At 53.1% G+C, this 22126-nt stretch overlaps 1 protein-coding gene across 1 annotated transcript in view; it reads left to right on the top strand.

The window, feature by feature from the left end:
* LOC144948113 (uncharacterized) overlaps nucleotides 1–22126 on the top strand; it is a 128114-nt gene that overhangs the window by 55222 nt on the left and 50766 nt on the right. Inside the window, exons 13-21 of the mRNA XM_078877545.1 lie at nucleotides 1541–1725; nucleotides 2364–2443; nucleotides 2817–2850; nucleotides 3590–3703; nucleotides 5046–5163; nucleotides 8300–8487; nucleotides 9975–10062; nucleotides 10997–11154; nucleotides 16916–16992. Of these exons, the coding sequence (XP_078733671.1) occupies nucleotides 1541–1725; nucleotides 2364–2443; nucleotides 2817–2850; nucleotides 3590–3703; nucleotides 5046–5163; nucleotides 8300–8487; nucleotides 9975–10062; nucleotides 10997–11154; nucleotides 16916–16992 (1042 nt within the window). The remainder of the gene's footprint in view (nucleotides 1–1540; nucleotides 1726–2363; nucleotides 2444–2816; nucleotides 2851–3589; nucleotides 3704–5045; nucleotides 5164–8299; nucleotides 8488–9974; nucleotides 10063–10996; nucleotides 11155–16915; nucleotides 16993–22126) is intronic.

Genomic DNA, 22126 nt, shown 5'->3' with positions numbered 1-22126 from the left:
CCAGCCCTTCTCAAGTTAATAGGCAACTGGGTTTCATTCATCATTCCAACATAAGACAATGCATTGGAGAACAGAGTGGGTACCTTGGAGGGTAACTGAAGGACACGTAACAGTGAGCCACCAATCGACACGAATATATTCTAACTAATAGCATTAATCTCATTCATATATCTACAGCTGTGGATATTCGATCTCCTTCCCCCATGCGGTGGGGCGTAGTCACCTCGCTGCGGTGAGTGCAGGGGAGCGGCGAGGCGCGAGAGTCGGAGCCTCTGGGCGCTCCGTGCCCTCTGCCCGAGTGACCGCGCTCAACAGCAAGGAGGGCGCAGCCTGGGAACGCCTCCAGGTGGCCTCCTGGAACTGGCAACAACAACGCCGCTCACAAACTGCAGAGTGGGCCTAGCCAGGCCTCTCACACGAACTCGAATGAGACACGGGCAGCACTTATCACCAGGGGCGGTTTCTTCATTAGGGCGATTGGGCGACGCACCACCAATGTCATTCAACCACAGAGTCACGCTAGCCGTCACTATCAGCCTCTGGATATAGTCCAATCAGCGTCATGTCACGTTCTGTGGAGTACCGCCTCTTTTTGGGCGATTTCACTACGGCTGAGAATCGCCCCGAGTGGCCCCATAGACTTACATTCAAAGATGTTTTTTTTCGAACGGGGGCGCTGCAATGCATTCTCTATGGCTTCCGGGAGGGCATGCACTAACGTGCTTACGTCATCATACGTGCTAACGTCATCATACGTAAGCACGTTTCATCCAACAATATAATTTATCGCCACCTAGTGGAATCTTTAATAAAATAAACTTGAGTGTTTTTTTTAATAGTGAGTATATAAACAAACAAGATGTATTGTAAGAGTCACTTTATTTTTCATTAATATTAAAGACGTGAAGTTGCCTTTACATGCTTAAGCTGTTAATTTATTCATTGCATGGGTGGACCTTATCAATCATCCAGACATTTGCCCCCCCTGAGATATTTTGCAGGAGCCGCCACTGCTTATCACCATTGGCTGCCCTGAGCCAATGGTGACATTCCACATTCCCGTGACAGGGCCAGTCTGCCCATAGTGCAATCACTGTTCATTGTTTGCAAGGTGGTGTTTTTGTATTGAGCCAGGAGGGTTGATGGGGCCAAGTGACCCCAACCAGGATTAGAACTCTGCCCTTGCGATGACGACTGGAGCTCTGTAACCACAGCATCGCCCAGCTGATTACCAGGGTCGATTGGTGCAGTGCAACCGTCTCACAGCGCAGCCCCCTCTGCCTGCAGGGTGCGCGAGCTGAGTGCTCAAGTCTGGAGGAAGTGCACATTGCTCCTTATAGGAGGCACCGTACGGCCACCATGTGTGGAGACGGCCGTTCTCTTGACAGCCGCCAAGTGCAGCTCTCCGCACACAGCAGCGGGGCTACGCTGTGCGTACGGGAGCTGCGTCCTTGCCGTGTGACCACTGTTCCGTTTAGAGTGGTGCCGTGCGCACCGTGGTGGCGCGTCGCATACCAACGATGCCGCCGTGTGCCCACAGGACGGCCGGCTCCAGAGACGGAAAGAGCGTGACCATGCTTCCCAAGGACAAGAGCAGCACGCGCCGCTTTGGGGGCGGCCACAGCCTCAGCGACGGGGACGTGGAGAAGATCAAGGAGATGTTTGAGCGAGAGCCGGCAACAGCGACGCCCAGCACAGCCACATCGCAGCCTGGCTCCTCTACAGGTGCCCGGCAGCGGCAACAGCCGCCATACAGTAGCAGCAGCAGCAGCCACAGCAGCAGCCACTACAGCGGCAGCAACTGCAACAGCCACTGCAGCTGCAGCCACTGCAGCTGCAGCCACTGCAGCTGCAGCAAAAGCAGCAACCATAGCAGCAGCAAAAGCCACAGCCACAGCAGCAGCCATAGCAGCAGCCGCAGCAGGAGCAGCAACAGCAGCAGGAGCAGCCACTGCAGCAGCCGCTGCAGCGTCAGTGAGCCAAAGGAACAGCTCCAGCGTGGCTGCCCTGTGAGACAGTCACAGCTCACAGAGTCTCCTTGCTCCATGAGTGGTAGTGTAGTGGTTAGCGCGCTGCACTACAAACCTGGCGACCCGAGTTCGATTCTTGCTCACGGCCAACACCAGTGATGATTATCTGAACTGGTCCTGGGCCTCCCCTAGGTCGACTTAGCTTCAAATATTTACCTGGTACGGTGTGCAAACATCGCCACTAGGGAGGCAAAGGCGGTTGGACGTGGTGCTGGCCATCTACCCCCTCGTGTGCCGTTCCGGCCTCCATAGGTGCTCACTAACAGCACTTACCCCAACAGTCTGTTAAGGTTACATGGGGAACTTTGTCTTTATGTGTGTGTGTGTGTGCAGGAGCCCGAGCAGGAGCCGCTACCACGCACAGAGATGCTGGTGCCTGCACAAAGGAAGACGCGATGAGATTGTTTACCAAGGTACCCCAAGCGAACGCACGGGTGGTGTCGCCAGGGCTGCGTCCATAAGTAGCCGCTGTGCCTCATTGTGGGGCCACGTCATGGGCAGCAACAGTCAGTGCAGCAAAACCCATTGTTGTACTGTACTTCTATGTGTCCACGTGTATGCTTCACCAACCCACACCGACCAACGTGATGGAATCTGGTTCAATATCCCTCACAGCCCGCACGGTGTGCAGAGGCCCTCATCCAGCAGTGGAGTGATAGAGGGCTGTACACGTGCACACCTCGCCACCTCTTCTCTACAACCTGCAGCAGCGCGTGCAGTGGCTGTCAGCAAGAGCAGCCGTCACGTGCGTTTGTGTTGACTCAGCTGTCTGTGTTTGTTTTGCAGTTGCACCAGGAGGTGAAGGGAAGCAGCATGCGAGGTACTCACAATCCCGGCTAGTCTGTCGTTTTAAGCGGCTGACTTAGGCGATAGCCATGTCTGCAATTAGCGACCTCAGGTGCAGGCAGTGATTCCCTGTAGTACACAAGTGTGGCTCCAGGTTAACCTGCACTTTTGTGGAAAAATGTGAAAGTAAATTGAATGCAATACTCGTTCAAGCACTATCCCCTGCTAGAAGAACACATTCTTCTCTTGGTATTAAAACTCCTGAATACCAGAAGCATTGTTCAGGACACCTATGCAGACATTTACTCGCGATATTTTTTCTGACTACATTTTTTTACATTTTACATCACTCAAGCACTTGAGTTATGAAAAATACATCTCCAAACTGTAGGGTTAAGCGGCTTCTTGTGCATTCCAGCTGCTCTCACGTTTTCCTGCACCAGAAGCTTCATTACACCTTAGAAGTACCCAGACTGTTTTCCGCAGCTACCACGTGGCCACTGCCACCCCACAGGCTGTCAGCGATCTGCCCCTCCGTTACCGTTCCCTCGAGCACAGAGTGCAGTGACCCTTGAACCACGCTCCCAGGTTTGTTCCTCGTCGCTGGCTGAGAGAGCAGACTTGCTGTGCTAGTTGAGGGCGCTGCAGGGCTGTGGTGGTGAATGTCGCCGTTACGCGGAGACGCTCGCTCGCCGTGCCGCTGCTGCCGCTGTGATGAGAGCAGCGCTCTGGAGCGCGTGCTGGAGCCCTCCCCGTGTGCCGTGTCTCGGCAGGAGCGCCCTCACCTTGTGGAGTCAAGGACGGCGTCTCCGCAGGCAGAGTGGGACGCTGGCCCCAGGGTCCGGGTGGCCAGGTGTGCGTCCCGTACAAGCTCTCCGCTGCCTTCTGTGAGTGCCTCCCGCACCACAACGCGCTCATTCTGCTCCATGCTGAAGGGTTCACAATATCGCTTTGAATCCAGTTCACTGTTGATACTGCTCCAAGTGTTATTGATATGCGAGTGAGGCGTTATTGATACGTGAGTGAAGCGTGAGTGAGGTGTTTGTAAGGCATTATTCATTCGCCAGTGAGGTGTTATTAATATGCATGTGAGGTGGGAGTGAGGTGCTAGTGAAGAGCGAGTGAGGCACGAGTGAGGCAACCGTGTGTCCCGTGCCTCGTGTGTAAATCCATCTCATGACATCACACGACCACTCACGGCTCCCTCGCCAGAGGGAGACACGACCGCTCCGCACCGTGGCCAGCCTCACCAGAGTTCCGCTACACCGCGATGCCCATTGTAACCGTGCCGATTCTCACCATGCCAGCCGTGTGACAGGAGAGTTTCACTCGGCTTCGGTTACATGATTGGCAGTGACGTGAATTTGAGTGTTACTCAGTGGAGGTCACGTGTCTGGAGAACCAGTCCCGTACAGTCACGTCCAGCGACTGTGCGCATTACAGTGGCACAGAAACCCCATCCTGCAGTGCGCTCCCTGTGATTGTGGTTGAGAGCCAAGCTTCCTATTGCATGCAATGCGCCGAGACCACAGGGCCACCTGGCCATGTAGATCCTAGGAGAATAGCGGTGGGGCCATTGGCGTGTTGCGTTGATAGACAAAGCGACCGTGTGGACCGGTCGTAGAGAGCGGCACAACGTAGCGTGGCGCTGCACGGCGTGGGGCATGGAGCGGCATGTCACGGAGCGCCGGGGGGATCGCTGCTTGGAAGCCGCGGCCCCTTCAGCCAGCCTCCTGCACCCCACAGTGCACGGCACTCCCTCCTGTCCTGTCCTTCTCATGACATCACAGTGGTGCCTGCATTCATCACTGCGATTCTATACCTATTTATGCCCGTGTAGGTCAAATCCCCAATACAATGCGATGCAAATTGATGACAGTCATTGGTGATCAGGCAGAGACCATGAGCTCACTATGCTTGAGAGCCCAGTTTTATCAGGGTGGCTAAAACCCGGTGTGGATCCCACCATCTCAGTGGTGCTGGCTCAGTGTCTGTGAAGAGACATCATCCCTGAGCCACCGAGCCACTTCCAGGCTCTTCATGGCGATGTCAAAGCCAAGAGAGCGAGCTGTTGCGTCTCACTTGAGTCTCTTCGTGTCAGAGTGGGGCTCTAAGGGTACGGCCCTGCATATGGGTGGATTCCAATGCGGTATTAGTGACTGACACTGTCAGTGTATAAATCACTCGTGTGCCAGTTATAAATATACTTGGGCGTTCTGCTTTTGTCAGACGACTATGACGTGGAGGCGATCATGCGGGCGACACAAGAGTTTGAGAAGAAAACCTGCGTCCGGTTCAAACCCCACGCAGGAGAAACGGACTTCATTCACATCCAGGACTTGGGCGGGTGAGGGATTCACACCCCAGATTTACACCAAGAATTCACTCCCAAGCATTTTCTACCAGTATTCACTCCTAGCATCCACACTCAGCATTCACTCCCAGTATTTACACCCAGCATTCACTCCCATCAATCACTCCCATCATTAACTCCCAACAATCACTCCCATCATTAACTCCCAACATTCACTCCCAACATTCACTCGCCTCATTCACTCCCATCATTAACTCCCAACAATCACTCCCATCATTCACCCCCAACATTCACTCCCAACATTCACTCGCATCATTCACTCCCATCATTAACTCTCAACATTCACTCCCAACATTCACTCGCATCATTCACCCCCAACATTCACTCCCATCATTCACTCCCAACATTCACTCCCATCATTCCCTCTCATCATTCACTCCCAGCATTCACTCCCATCATTCACTCCCAACATTCACTCCCATCATTCACTCCCAACATTCACTCGCATCATTAACTCACAACATTCACTCCCATCATTCACTCCCAACATTCACTCCCATCATTAACTCCCAACATTCACTCGCATCGTTCCCTCTCATCATTCACCCCCAAGATAACTCCCAACATTCACTCCCATCATTAACTCCCAACATTCACTCACATCATTCCCTCTCATCATTCACTCCCATCATTCATTCCCATCTTTAACTCCCAACATTCACTCCCATGATCACTCCCATCATTAACTCCCATCCTTCAATCCCATCATTAACTCCCAACATTAACTCCCAACATTTACTCCCAACATTCACCCCCATCATTCCCTCTCATCATTCACTCCCAACATTCACTCCCAACATTCACTCGCATCATTAACTCCAAACATTCACTCCCAACATTCACTCCCAACATTCACTCCCAACATTCACTCGCATCAATAACTGCCAACAATCACTCCCATCATTAACTCCCAATATTCACTCCCAAAAATTAACTCCCAACATTCATCCCCATCATTCCCTCTCATCATTCACTCCCAACAGTCACTCGCATCATTAACTCCCAACAATCACTCCCATCATTCACTCCCAACATTCACTCCCATCATTCACTCCCAACATTCACTCCCAACATTCACTCGCATCATTAACTCCCAACAATCACTTCCATCATTCACCCCCAACATTCACTCCCATCATTTACTCCCATCATTCCCTCTCATCATTCACTTCCAGCATTCACTCACAACATTCACTCCCAACATTCACTCGCATAATTAACTCACAACAATCACTCCCATCATTCACTCCCAACATTCACTCCCAACATTCACTCCCATCATTCACTCTCATCATTCACTCTCATCATTCACTCCCAACATTCACTCCCATCATTAACTCCCAACATTCACTCCCATCATTCAATCCCATGATCACTCCCAGCATTAACTCCCATCATTCAATCCCATCATTAACTCCCATCATTCAATCCCATCATTCACTCCCATCATTAACCCCCAACATTCACTCCCATCATTCACTCTCATCATTCACTCCCAACATTCACTCCCAACATTCACTCCCAACATTCACTCCCATCATTCACTCTCATCATTCACTCCCAACATTCACTCTCATCATTCCCTCTCATCATTAACTCCCAACATTCACTCCCATCATTCAATCCCATGATCACTCCCAGCATTAACTCCCAAAATTAACTCCCAACATTAACTCCCATCATTAACTCCCATCATTCAATCCCATCATTCACTCCCATTATTAACCCCCAATATTAACTCCCAGCATTAACTCCCATCATTAACTCCCAGAGTTCACTCCCATCATTAACTCCCATCATTCATTCCCATCATTCACTCCCATCATTCATTCCCATAATTTACTCCCATCATTAACTCCAATAATTAAATCCCATCATTAACTCCCAACATTAACTCCCAACATTTACTCCCATCATTCACTCCCATTATTAATTCCCATAATTCACTCCCATCATTCAATCCCATCATTCACTCCCATCATTCACTCACTCTCTCGTGGTACCCGTGTAAACGAGACAACGCCTGCACTGATTTTTGAGCTTTCAGCAGGGTGCGCTTAGTTCCACTCTCCTCTGTGCCATGCTTTGTTTATGTTCCAGTAGCATTTGTAATTGTATTTGGATTTATTGGAGCCAATGCATTTTCTGTGCTTGCCATGGCCACTCACTGTCCTGTGCTGGGACTCTGATGGGTGGTAGCACGGTGGGGTAATGAAGATAGTGGGAACTTCAATAAATGTATTTAACACCGTTGTTGAGCACAGGCCAGTTGTAACAGGAAGCGTTCACACGTGTGTTGAATTGAGCACGGTTATAAGAGCTGGGGAAAGTGACTGCCGGAGCAAAATCCAAAGAGGAGCAGCGCAAGGGAGGAATCAGGAAGAGAAGCGTGGTCAGCTGCAGTGCGGTGGGTGAACTCGGCGTGGCTGAGACCAAACCGTCTCAACATGGGTGGAGGAATCAATAAGTGAAGTTCACGAGATCGGTCATCGTGGTGATAGAAGAGTGATAAGGAGGTGACTGACCACCAGTGAGTGGATGAATGAGTGAGTTCTGGTTCATCAATCACCCTGACAGCTTTACGTTGAATGTGTCCAAGAGCAGCGAGGCAGTAACTGAGTGCTGCACCCCAGATATGACAACAATACTCCAACTTGTGCAGAACGTGTGCTTTGTACAGCAGTAGTAATTGCTCAGGTTTTAAATAAGACCTTGGCAGAAAAAATAAAACGAAGATTTTTCAACACCTCCTTAGCCAGAACAGCCATTACATGACAGGTCACATGAGATTGTTATGCCAAAGAGATGCATGGTTACATACTCGTTGGGTTTTTTGGTAAAGTCACGTAGATAAAAACATAATTTAAAATAATACAATATCACGACGTTTCGATCGCAACATAAGCAATCGTCATCAGGTGAAAAATATAGTGGGAGAACTGCCGAGGCAGTTCGTGATTTTTTATTTTTCTATCTACGTGACTTTACCGAAAGACCCAAAGAGTATGTATTACTGCAGTCATGAAAGCTTTAAGTCAAGATTCATGGTTACTTTGGATAAGATAACATTCGTTAACATTTTAAACATCTCATGGCTCGTTTCCTCCAGACCTCTCAGCAAGAACTGGTCACTGCTGGGGAAGCGGGGGGGGGAGCAGCCGCTGTCCCTGGAGCCCGGCAAGGTGACCAAGGGCACGGCTCTGCACGAGTTGATGCACGCGCTCGGCTTCCAGCACGAGCACTGCCGCAGCGACCGCGACAAGCACGTCTGGGTGGTGCCAGAGAACGTCAAGGAAGGTGAGAGACATCAGCAGCGGCATCACCCTCAGCAGCCACTGTCTGTCTGGTGAAGATATTTTATGGAGAGAGATGTTTAATCAACACAAAACGTACTGTGCGAAAAGACGTTCAACATGTAGACTAATTAATTATCCAAGGGAAGGTGGTGCAAATGACGTTTCCAGTCACACCTCACAGCACACGTTGGCAATACTCGGCAGCATCTGACATTCTCTGGACATCAGATGAACCAAGGGAAGTGGAAACACGCCTCAACATCGCGAACAAGCAAACGTCTGTGTAACCTGCACACCCTTACCGGCAGCAGCACGCGAGCGATGCACCTAAGTCCACTTCTCATTAACGCCCAGTTGAAGATGGTGCGTACGAGAGGTGTTGGGAACGCACCCTCCCTGTGCCTCTGCCTGGCTCGTGCCTCTGCGCTGCTGGACCGGGGACGATGGAGGCTCGTGCGAGCGAACACGAGCATCGTGCTCCCTGCCGTTGTTCAACGAGCGGCTCGCCAGCCTTGCTCGGCCACGTGAATGCTGCACCATGGCCTCCCAGCTTGGTGGAGCTCCCCTAAAGGGCACGGAGCAAATGAATGTCTCACTGGGGCGATAATAACGAGAAATTCACACCCTGAATAGGCCCTCGTGGTCAAATAAATGACATTAATCAAGAGATTTTAATATAATTGATTTATCACATGGTAAATAATGGAAACAGTTATAGACGATTGAACACAATGATATATAATCCCAGTTGAAATACATCCTAGTTTCATAGTTACATGAATCTCATTGGGCACTCATGTGGCTAAAGAGAGAACACAGCAAGAGATGACAAATTGTGGTGCTGTCTTACATAGAGACCACTCAGATGATGTCTCGAGTCTCTATGATCTTTCAAGGATCCATAAAAGACAGGCAGAAATAATCCATCTGATGGTTAAATAAAGTATGTTAGTAAATAAATAATGGATCTATGATGTTATACATGAGACAGTCCACTGCTAGATGAGGGTCTCCCTGTGTCCTATTGGCCATGGAGGTTATTTGAACAAACTTCACCACGCTGGCCTGGCGGGTTAGTGAAGGGGATGGAGTACAGAACCACAGTGCATTGTGCTGCACAGCCCTCTGCTCCCCACAATGCCTTCTGCACCTGTTGTATGCGTGGTGGTCACACATCCCAAGCACTACCTAAGGCCTGAGCCTAACTTAATATTTGAGAGCTGATGGGAGTGGGCACATTGTGGCGATTTGGTAACCAGGTTAAATAAAGTGCAGCTGGAATAAACACACCCTGCAGTCTGAATGTAGAAATGGTTTTTCAATTACAATAATGCCGAGTAATGCTGAAGAAACATTCAGGTGCTGTACTGTGGTAGATGAAACTAATATTCTGATTAATGGTAGAGGACCATTCACAGGTGTTGTACTGTGGTAGTGGCATTAGCAACGGTGATGCTGCACACCGCGTGCTTGTCTTATTGTTTACAGAATGGAAAGATCAGATTGTGGACATCAAATCAAACGAACAGGATTTGGCAGCGCCCTACGACTGCAGTTCCATCTTGCACTACAGCATGTACGTGTGTGTGTGTGTAACATTACTCCATATCTGGACACAGTCCTCCGGCAGGCGAGGCTGCGTTGACCAGCCACCGCATGCCCAAGTAGCTTCTGTTTGCCTGGATAGAGGGGGCTAAATGGGTGCGACACAGGTTGGAAACGAGATGAACTGGGGCAGCACAGAAATATGTGTAGCTGAGTGAACTTGCCGATTACTGGAAAGTTCACCAGCAGTGTCAAGATTGGCCTCTATGGAGGAGGTTTTTGCAGAACAGTCAGTTGGAGGCAGCCGCCCTCCAATAATAACGGAGGGCAAAGGATCGTCGCTCACAACAACGAGCAGCTAAAATGCAGCAAGTTGGCACAGTAGGGGGCACAGGTGGTGCATCTGCCAGTCATCTCAGTCAGCCAACCCATGGTACCTGGGTCTGTCCCGTGACCTCCTGTCAGCGAGCCTTCAACACTTCACGTGGCCTCAAAGTGCACCTGGCCCGACACAAGCTCCATGGTGACGTTAGCACCACTTTGTGACGAATGGCGGGTGTTGTTGTGTTTATGTAGGCTATGTGCATGAGTGTGCTATGTCGTCTGTGTGCATGAGTAGGATTTGTAGTCTGTGTATGTAGGCGGTGTATGAGTGTGCTCTGTAGGCTGTGTGTATAAGTATGCTATGTAGGCTGTGTGTATGAGTGTGCTATGTAGGCTCTGTGTATGAGTGGGTTTATGTAGGCTGTGTGTATGAGTGGATTTATTAGGCTATGTGTGTATAGGTTGCGTGTATGAGTGTGCTATGTAGGCTATGTGTATAAGTATGCTATGTAGGCTGTGTGTATGAGTGTGCTATGTAGGCTCTGTGTATGAGTGGGTTTATGTAGGCTGTGTGTATGAGTGCGTGTGTATGTAGCTGTGGTTGTTGCTATGAATGCAGGCTGAGCAAGTGTATGTTGCAGGTTGGCAGGCTCTGTGGATGAGCGCAACCCAACGATCATCCCCAGGGACGTTCTGTCCATGCTGCACATGGGTCAGAGCAACTCGCTGAGTCCCTGCGATGTGGTCAAGGTGCAGAAGCTGTACGGCTACGAGGCGGAGGTGCACGCCGCTCCCGCAGGTTTGGCCGCGTGGTTTACGCCGTTGGTCTCTTTGTTGGGTTTTAGTGAGGACGGGGTTCTCGTGATGAGCTGTGTGTCCATCCCTCTGTAGCATTCTCTCTGGTTCCACGGTGACTCCAACCTTGAATCAATGCAAGATTCCCTTCCACAACCATACCCAAACTGGGAAGTCACATTTTTCACTATTGCCATTGGTTTAAACGAAATATGAATGTTTTTTAAAAATATGATCCTGTCTTGTATATTGTGGCACACCCACCATAATATTTTTGACATAAGTGACTAAAACCCAACAAAGCTCATAGTATTTAGCAACACTGTCTATGTGAAACATGTTGTGAGTTTACTGTGGTGATTCTGATTATGGATATGTTGTTGACAAGAGACAAAATATACCTCGACTTCCCCAGGCTGTTTGTAAGAGCTCTGCTGATAAGGGAATCCATTGTTGGATGTGTGTTGGATATTGCTCTGGAAGCTTCTCAGTGGCGTGAGGAATTCTGGCTGCGTGAACTTCAGACGTCGCTCCGTAGCCGCACGTGGTGCCATGGAGTTGTTGGGCGCCCCCCCTCCCCCCCTCGTCTATTCTCACCTGGCTCTGTGTCAGCACTCACCTGGCCCTGTCTCTGTGTCAGCACTCACCTGGCCCTGTCTCTGTGTCAGCACTCACCTGGCCCTGTTTCTGTGTCAGCACTCACCTGGCCCTGTCTCTGTGTCACCACTCACCTGGCCCTGTCTCTGTCGGCACTCACCTGGCCCTGTCTCTGTGTCACCACTCACCTGGCTCTGTCTCTGTGTCAGCACTCACCTGGCCCTGTCTCTGTGTCACCACTCACCTGGCCCTGTCTCTGTGTCACCACTCATCTGGCCCTGTCTCTGTGTCACCACTCACCTGGCCCTGTCTCTGTGTCACCACTCACCTGGCCCTGTCTCTGTGTCACCACTCACCTGGCCCTGTCTCTGTGTCACCACTCACCTGGCCCTGTCTATGTGTCACCACTCACCTGGCCCTGTCTCTGTGTCAGCACTCACCAGGTCCTGTCTCTGTGTCACCACTCACCTGGCTCTGTCTCTGTGTCAGCACTCACCTGGCCCTGTCTCTGTGTCACCACTCACCTGGCCCTGTCTCTGTGTCACCACTCACCTGGCCCTGTCTCTGTGTCATCACTCACCTGGCCCTGTCTCTGTGTCACCACTCACATGGCCCTGTCTCTGTGTCAGCACTCACCTGGCCCTGTCTCTGTGTCACCACTCACCTGGCTCTGTCTCTGTGTCAGCACTCACCTGGCCCTGTCTCTGTGTCACCACTCACCTGGCTCTGTCGCTGTGTCGGCACTCACCTGGCCCTGTCTCTGTGTCACAACTCACCTGGCCCTGTCTCTGTGTCACCACTCACCTGGCCCTGTCTCTGTGTCACCACTCACCTGGCCCTGTCTCTGTGTCAGCACTCACCTGGCCCTGTCTCTGTGTCAGCAATCACCTGGCCCTGTCTCTGTGTCACCACTCACCTGGCCCTGTCTCTGTGTCACCACTCATCTGGCCCTGTCTCTGTGTCACCACTCACCTGGCCCTGTCTCTGTGTCACCACTCACCTGGCCCTGTCTCTGTGTCACCACTCACCTGGCCCTGTCTCTGTGTCACCACTCACCTGGCCCTGTCTTTGTGTCACGACTCACCTGGCCCTGTCTCTGTGTCAGCACTCACCAGGTCCTGTCTCTGTGTCACCACTCACCTGGCTCTGTCTCTGTGTCAGCACTCACCTGGCCCTGTCTCTGTGTCACCACTCACCTGGCCCTGTCTCTGTGTCACCACTCACCTGGCCCTGTCTCTGTGTCACCACTCACCTGGCCCTGTCTCTGTGTCAGCACTCACCTGGCCCTGTCTCTGTGTCACCACTCACCTGGCCCTGTCTCTGTGTCACCACTCACCTGGCCCTGTCTCTGTGTCACCACTCACCTGGCCCTGTCTCTGTGTCAGCACTCACCTGGCCCTGTCTCTGTGTCACCACTCACCTGGCTCTGTCGCTGTGTCGGCACTCACCTGGCCCTGTCTCTGTGTCAGCACTCACCTGGCCCTGTCTCTGTGTCACCACTCACCTGGCTCTGTCTCTGTGTCAGCACTCACCTGGCCCTGTCTCTGTGTCACCACTCACCTGGCTCTGTCGCTGTGTCGGCACTCACCTGGCCCTGTCTCTGTGTCACAACTCACCTGGCCCTGTCTCTGTGTCACCACTCACCTGGCCCTGTCTCTGTGTCACCACTCACCTGGCCCTGTCTCTGTGTCAGCACTCACCTGGCCCTGTCTCTGTGTCAGCAATCACCTGGCCCTGTCTCTGTGTCACCACTCACCTGGCCCTGTCTCTGTGTCACCACTCATCTGGCCCTGTCTCTGTGTCACCACTCACCTGGCCCTGTCTCTGTGTCACCACTCACCTGGCCCTGTCTCTGTGTCACCACTCACCTGGTCCTGTCTCTGTGTCACCACTCACCTGGCCCTGTCTTTGTGTCACGACTCACCTGGCCCTGTCTCTGTGTCAGCACTCACCAGGTCCTGTCTCTGTGTCACCACTCACCTGGCTCTGTCTCTGTGTCAGCACTCACCTGGCCCTGTCTCTGTGTCACCACTCACCTGGCCCTGTCTCTGTGTCACCACTCACCTGGCCCTGTCTCTGTGTCACCACTCACCTGGCCCTGTCTCTGTGTCAGCACTCACCTGGCCCTGTCTCTGTGTCACCACTCACCTGGCCCTGTCTCTGTGTCACCACTCACCTGGCCCTGTCTCTGTGTCACCACTCACCTGGCCCTGTCTCTGTGTCAGCACTCACCTGGCCCTGTCTCTGTGTCACCACTCACCTGGCTCTGTCGCTGTGTCGGCACTCACCTGGCCCTGTCTCTGTGTCACAACTCACCTGGCCCTGTCTCTGTGTCACCACTCACCTGGCCCTGTCTCTGTGTCACCACTCACCTGGCCCTGTCTCTGTGTCAGCACTCACCTGGCCCTGTCTCTGTGTCAGCACTCACCTGGCCCTGTCTCTGTGTCACCACTCACCTGGCCCTGTCTCTGTGTCACCACTCACCTGGCCCTGTCTCTGTGTCACCACTCACCTGGCCCTGTCTCTGTGTCAGCACTCACCTGGCCCTGTCTCTGTGTCACCACTCACCTGGCCCTGTCTCTGTGTCACCACTCACCTGGCCCTGTCTCTGTGTCACCACTCACCTGGCCCTGTCTCTGTGTCACCACTCACCTGGCCCTGTTTCTGTGTCGGCACTCACCTGGCCCTGTTTCTGTGTCGGCACTCACCTGGCCCTGTCTCTGTGTCAGCACTCACCTGGCCCTGTCTCTGTGTCGGCACTCATCTGGCCCTGTCGCTGTGTCAGCACTCACCTGGCTCTGTCTCTGTGTCACCACTCACCTGGCCCTGTCTCTGTGTCACCACTCACCTGGCCCTGTCTCTGTGTCAGCACTCAACTGGCCCTGTCTCTGTGTCAGCACTCACCTGGCCCTGTCTCTGTGTCACCACTCACCTGTCCCTGTCTCTGTGTCACCACTCACCTGGCCCTGTCTCTGTGTCAGCACTCACCTGGCCCTGTCTCTGTGTCACCACTCACCTGGCTCTGTCTCTGTGTCAGCACTCACCTGGCCCTGTCTCTGTGTCACCACTCACCTGGCTCTGTCTCTGTGTCGGCACTCACCTGGCCCTGTCTCTGTGTCACAACTCACCTGGCCCTGTCTCTGTGTCACCACTCACCTGGCCCTGTCTCTGTGTCACCACTCACCTGGCCCTGTCTCTGTGTCAGCACTCACCTGGCCCTGTCTCTGTGTCAGCAATCACCTGGCCCTGTCTCTGTGTCACCACTCACCTGGCCCTGTCTCTGTGTCACCACTCATCTGGCCCTGTCTCTGTGTCACCACTCACCTGGCCCTGTCTCTGTGTCAGCACTCACCTGGCCCTGTCTCTGTGTCACCACTCACCTGGCCCTGTCTCTGTGTCACCACTCACCTGGCCCTGTCTCTGTGTCACCACTCACCTGGCCCTGTCTCTGTGTCACCACTCACCTGGCCCTGTCTCTGTGTCAGCACTCACCTGGCCCTGTCTCTGTGTCACCACTCACCTGGCCCTGTCTCTGTGTCAGCACTCACCTGGCCCTGTCTCTGTGTCACCACTCACCTGGCCCTGTCTCTGTGTCACCACTCACCTGGCCCTGTCTCTGTGTCAGCACTCACCTGGCCCTGTCTCTGTGTCAGCGCTCACCTGGCCCTGTCGCTGTGTCACCACTCACCTGGCCCTGTCTCTGTGTCACCACTCACCTGGCCCTGTCTCTGTGTCACCACTCACCTGGCCCTGTCTCTGTGTCAGCACTCACCTGGCCCTGTCTCTGTGTCACCACTCACCTGGCCCTGTCTCTGTGTCACCACTCACCTGGCCCTGTCTCTGTGTCACCACTCACCTGGCCCTGTCTCTGTGTCACCACTCACCTGGCCCTGTCTCTGTGTCAGCACTCACCTGGCCCTGTCTCTGTGTCACCACTCACCTGGCCCTGTCTCTGTGTCAGCACTCACCTGGCCCTGTCTCTGTGTCACCACTCACCTGGCCCTGTCTCTGTGTCACCACTCACCTGGCCCTGTCTCTGTGTCAGCACTCACCTGGCCCTGTCTCTGTGTCAGCACTCACCTGGCCCTGTCGCTGTGTCACCACTCACCTGGCCCTGTCTCTGTGTCACCACTCACCTGGCCCTGTCTCTGTGTCGGCACTCACCTGGCCCTGTCTCTGTGTCACCACTCACCTGGCCCTGTCTCTGTGTCAGCACTCACCTGGCCCTGTCTCTGTGTCACCACTCACCTGGTCCTGTCTCTGTGTCGGCACTCACCTGGCCCTGTCTCTGTGTCGGCACTCACCTGGCCCTGTCTCTGTGTCACCACTCACCTGGCCCTGTTTCTGTGTTGGCACTCACCTGGCCCTGTTTCCATGTCGGCACTCACCTGGCCCTGTCTCTGTGTCAGCACTCACCTGGCCCTGTCTCTGTGTCGGCACTCATCTGGCCCTGTCGCTGTGTCAGCACTCACCTGGCTCTGTCTCTGTGTCACCACTCACCTGGCCCTGTCTCTGTGTCACCACTCACCTGGCCCTGTCTCTGTGTCACCACTCACCTGGCCCTGTCTCTGTGTCACCACTCACCTGGCCCTGTTTCTGTGTCAGCACTCACCTGGCCCTGTCTCTGTGTCAGCACTCACCTGGCCCTGTCTCTGTGTCGGCGCTCACCTGGCCCTGTCTCTGTGTCGGCACTCACCTGGCCCTGTCTCTGTGTCAGCACTCACCTGGCCCTGTCTCTGTGTCACCACTCACCTGGCCTTGTCTCTGTGTCACCACTCACCTGGCCCTGTCTCTGTGTCAGCACTCACCTGGCCCTGTTTCTGTGTCAGCACTCACCTGGCCCTGTCTCTGTGTCAGCACTCACCTGGCCCTGTCTCTGTGTCGGCGCTCACCTGGCCCTGTCTCTGTGTCGGCACTCACCTGGCCCTGTCTCTGTGTCACCACTCACCTGGCCCTGTCTCTGTGTCACCACTCACCTGGCCCTGTCTCTGTGTCGGCACTCACCTGGCCCTGTCTCTGTGTCGGCACTCACCTGGCCCTGTCTCTGTGTCGGCACTCACCTGGCCCTGTCTCTGTGTCACCACTCACCTGGCCCTGTCTCTGTGTCACCACCCACCTGGCCCTGTCTCTGTGTCACCACTCACCTGGCCCTGTCTCTGTGTCCGCAGCGGTGGTCCAGAGGAGCAAAACCTCGGCTGATGAGGAGGCGCCGCTGGACAGCCGTGTCGGTGTTTGGAAGGCGAAGGTAACACAGAAGCTCACTTTGTCTATTGTAGTGAAGCATGGGGATGGAATTAAATGTGTTTAATCCATTACTACACCACGAATAAACACGGGGCATTTGTGTAAACACAATTATAATAATGTCAATTCCCAGCTAGCTGGATGTTGCACTTAGCCAGACAAGTGCAGGTGATAGAATAAACCTGCGCTGCCTCCTGTGCCACCTCAGCACATGGCCACAGTGCACGCTCTCGCACGCCTGGTGTCTGCGTGGCGTTGTGTTGCTGGGTTTAGCTCCCTAGAGCCCTGCCTCCGGCTCCCTTCTCCTCCTTCGTTGTCTCTCGCTGTCTCTCTCTTGTTTTGTGTCCTCTGTATCATTCTCAGAGGGCTTCAGAACAACTCAATGGTGAGGTCCGTGCAGCACAATGCACCATCAATGCAGTACTGATTTTTTCATGGATTTATATCTAGCATTGAAAACGCATGTTGCATAGATTTTAATTGCTAAACAGGGTTGTATGTGCAGCTCGCCAGACTTGTCAGCCAGCCGGACCAGGGCTCCCCTATTAGTCCGACTAGCCGGGATTTTACTCTACTCAATGCATCACAGGGATGTTCCCTTTGTGAGTTACATTAACTATGAAATCAAGACTGCACCCTGTTCTTACCGGGTGATTCCTAACGTCACTAACTCCAACTCGTTTAGTGATTAACAGTAGCAAGTCACTGCAGAATGCCGCATCTTACTGCGTGCAGGTTCACAAGTGCATGGACAGGGCTGCAGTCAGAGCTTTTGGGGGTTTAATTATTTATTTGTGTTCAGAGAGCCTCTGTAGCTCCACCTGAATCGTGGCTGACTTGAGTCCAGCTTAGAGAGGTTTTACTCAAACACACACGAGAAGGGGAGTCAGACAAGGAGAGAGGCTTTCAACACAGTTCTTTACAGAAACATTGAAGCTTATTCTTGGTTCTTTTGGTAAAGTCACGTAGAAGGGAAATAATAAAATAATATAAATATAAAACAATAAAAATTATCACGACGTTTCGACTGCAACACAAGCAATCATCATCAGGTGTGAAATCCACAGCAAGAAATTTTGAAAAAAGTGGCGGTTTTTCCTAACGTCAGCACCAAGGACAGCGATTTGGCTGTTGGCCAGATGGACGAGTCCATCTATGTTCGGAAAAGAGGAGGGGGGAGCAGAAACTGGAATGCGGTCTGAAACTCACCGTAAGCGTGGACACAATCAATTAAGACCTGAAATGGTTTATCAAATCCTTCCAATGATTGCTAAGCAACCTGCTGTTGCCTGCTCCCCCCTCCTCTTTTCTGAACATAGATGAACTCGTCCATTGGCCAACTGCCAAATCGCTGTCCTTGGTGCTGACGTTAGGAAAAACCGCCACTTTTTTCAAATGTTCTTGCTGTGGATTTCACACCTGATGACGATTGCTTGTGTTGCAGTTAGGGGTCGGCACGGTTTGGCTCAAACCACCAAACCGCGGTTTGAACCGAACCAAATCGGTTTGGTTTGGCTCTGTTTGAACTGGTTCGGTTTGGTTTGGGGCTACGAAAACCGACTCGGTTTGGCTCAGACAGGGTGGAACCGGCTCAAACTAGTTTGGTTGGTTGTAAAGGCGACACGAAAGGACATGCTGTAGTTGCCTTTGCCTGCGAATTCACTTTGCAATTGCATCTCCATGGCTCGAGCGGCTCAAGCCGGCGCCATCCCCGGCGGCTCCAGCATCACAAGGTATCTCATCCACGACGTGGAAGAGACCAAACACGCCGGTAGCGACGAGGAGCCGATGGCGAGCGAACGTGAGAGCCTGGACGCCACGCGCGGCGACACGCGGCAGAGCCTCATGCGCACCCTCGGCACCGCAGCGCTGCAGACCGCGACGCAGCCCAAGCCCAAGAAGGCCCGTGTGTCCCGAGCGCTGTGGCACGACGAGTACTTTGAGACGAGCCAGGCCGCGGGCGACGTGCAGAGCCGGACCTGCAAGATCTGCACCCTCCAGTACGCGGGCTCCACCTCCTCGGGCACCCGTATCAAGCATCTCAAGACCCATGGGATCGTCGACCCCGAGTCGCCCACGGTCGTCACGTCGCCGCCGACGGGGAAGGGTTTGCTCGTACAGTCCAAGATGGCCACGCCCATGTCAGCGCACGCGAGCAAGGCCATGGACAGCTTTGTCGCCGAGTACATCGCGACGAGTGGTCTAGGCCATAAACACGTAACATCGGATCCCTTTACGACTCTTCTTCAACGAGCTGCCCCAGGTTACGAGCCCAAGTCTGAGCGCACGGTCAAGCGCCGCATGCTCGAGATGTATGTCGTCCTCAAGCTACTCGTGCTACAGTACTTTACTACTTTTGGCTCTTGCGTCTCCTTGACCTACGACAGTTGGACAAACGACGCCATGACCGGCTTCTTCTCGGTCACCCTCCACTGGATGGACCCGGCGTCGTTCTCCATGTGCAACTGCATCATTGACTTCTTTTGGGTGGCCCCGGGCGAAGGCGTGGGCAAGCGCATGGCGCAGCGCCTGCACGAGCTGCTCGACGACTTTGGCGTGTGGCCGCGCCTGCTCGCCGTCGTCACCGACAGCGGTTCTGACGCCGTCGCATCCGCCAAGTCCCTCACGCTCCTCGAGGGGAGCAACCTGCGCTCGACGTGCTGCTTGCGGTGCATCGCGCACTGCGTCAACCTCGGCGTCAAGGCCTCATTCGGCGCGTTCGAGACACTGCTGCGCAGCCTCCGCGCGACGCTCGGCGCTATCCGCAAGAGCAAGACGAAGAGGGCGGCCTACACGTCGCTCGCGCGGCACTACCTCAAGTGCCCGCTGCAGCCGCCTTGCCTCGACGTGGTCACACGTTGGGGTAGCACGTACGTGATGCTCACGGCGTCGCTAAGGCAGCGCCAAGTGATCGACGCCATCTGCCTTGAGCCCGGCTGGTCGCGGAGCCAGGCCGGCTTGTCGGACGAGCAGTGGGAGCAGGCGGCGCTGCTCTGCCAGTTCTTGGAGAAGCCGGCGGCCATCTCCGATGCCATGGGCGCCGAGGAGTACTGCACCATCTCGAACGCCATCACGGCGCAGGAGGCTCTCTTGAGCCACTGCATGACCCACCGCCCGAGTCCTCATGTGGTCGTGAGCTCCGCCGCCGTGACCATCTCCGACTACATGGTCAAGTACAGCGACCTTCTCTCGTCCGAACCAAGCCGCGTCGCCCGCTTCCTCGACCTGCGCCACCCCAAGCCCGCGGCCTCGAGCACCGAGTACAGCAATATCAAGGACATGATGACGGACATTCTCAACCAGCGCTACCCAGCGTTGACGACGGACGCGGCGCCGAAGGCGGCGCCGCGTGGCGGCATTAACATCCTCTTTGACATGGTCTACGCGCCCAACGCTCACGACGGCACCGCCTCCGAGGTCGACCGCTTCCTGCTTGAGCCGACTCAGGACCTGAGCATGGACGTCGTTGAGTGGTGGAAGCTGTACGGCGGCAAGTACCCGCGCCTACGACGCGTGGCCCTCGACTATTTGCCTATCCCGGCGTCGTCCGTGCCCTCCGAGAGAGCAAACTCGGCCGCCAAGCGCTCCTTTCTCGACCGACCAAACCTGCACAAGTGCACGTTCAAGGCCGAGATGTGTGTGCGCTCGTGGGCGCGAATGTTGCCTAGTGTTGGGGTTTCACTGCCATTGAACTACCACATTGCGTTCAAGGACATTGGGCGTGCCAAGCTTGAGGAGATGGCTGTGGACGACATCGTCGTCCAGTACTTGCTAGTGAATCTCAATATGAAGAAAGCCTGCGTAGAAATTAGCGATTAATACACTTGATATTTGTATTGAATGCGAATATTGTTTGCCGCGCATCGTTTCGGTTCAAGCCAACTCAAGAGGTTTGGTTTAGCTTAGTTTGGTTTGGTTTTGGTTTGGTTTGGTTCAGTCGTCGCTGGTTTGGTTTGGTTTGCTCAATTTGAAACCAGTTTGAGTCGGTTCAAACTGTGCTGACCCCTAGTTGCAGTCGAAACGTCGTGAGAATTTTCATTGTTTTATATTTATATTATTTCATTATTTCCCTTCTACGTGACTTTACCGAAAGAACCAAGAATATGAATCCCTGCAGTCACGAAAGCTTTAAATTAAAACATTGAAGCTGTTTTATCCCAAAACCTGAATTGGATAAAAATAGAGAAATAAATAAACACAGAGAGACTCTGAACATCTCCTATTTGCTGATGGCATCGTTGCGACAGCAGAGGTTCCCACGCTCTGCTCCCAAACACAACTGTTGCTCCCACATTAAACTCTGTAGCTCCCTATGCAGCTCCGTACTTTTACAGTGCAGTAAAGACAACATCGTGAACAGTAAACATTTTGTAATGCAAAGCTTTTAACAATTTGAAACCATCTGCTGATAAGCGCTTATCAGTCTCATGCCAACTGGAGACAAAGTGTGGTTTGATACTTGATCACCATCACCAACCATCATCTATCCACTGCTGCGTGAAGGCCTTGCCAAGCTGCCGCTGTCTCTTTCGGTCGCGATGCTACAATCCACCTCATAGCTGCACACCAGCCGACTCTACCGCTCCATCTCTCTGTTTGACGTCCTCTTGGGCGCGCTCGCTCCACCAGCTGCCACTCCACCATTCGTCTCACCGGCCATCACCTCAGCCCACCCACTCTTCCTAACAGTCCACGTGTGTGTTTTGTAATCCCCGTTCCTCTTCCTGTATCGGAATGGAGTTGTTACATTTTGTCTGTCAATGTCCACTTTTCTGGTGCACAAGTCATAGCAGATAATACCCACTGATTAACACCATTCTTATTTAGGCACATTGGTGTTGCATGGTCCTTTTCGTTGTCCAATTCATGTTTTTAGAAGCTCTGCAACCTGCTGTTGTCTGCCACTTTGTTAGATCATGTAGATCCCTATTCACCTTCAATAACTGCGCTAGGTATTCCTACTTTGATCTGTTTTCTTTCAACAGCTGTTTCCAGTGGTTAAGGGAACTTGTTGTACATGACATTTGGTTTGCTCATATTTTTCTTGACCACTCACATCCTTCCTCATCAGGTTCTTCTGTCATTCCCTGTACTTCACTTCCATTGGTTGTCATCATCACGATGTCATCAGCAAA

This window comes from Lampetra fluviatilis, chromosome 3, assembly GCF_964198595.1.
Source record: "Lampetra fluviatilis chromosome 3, kcLamFluv1.1, whole genome shotgun sequence".
Classification (NCBI taxonomy): domain Eukaryota; kingdom Metazoa; phylum Chordata; class Hyperoartia; order Petromyzontiformes; family Petromyzontidae; genus Lampetra; species Lampetra fluviatilis.
The sequence above is the reverse complement of the archived record's forward strand: the minus strand, read 5'-3'. Positions and strand labels throughout refer to the sequence as shown.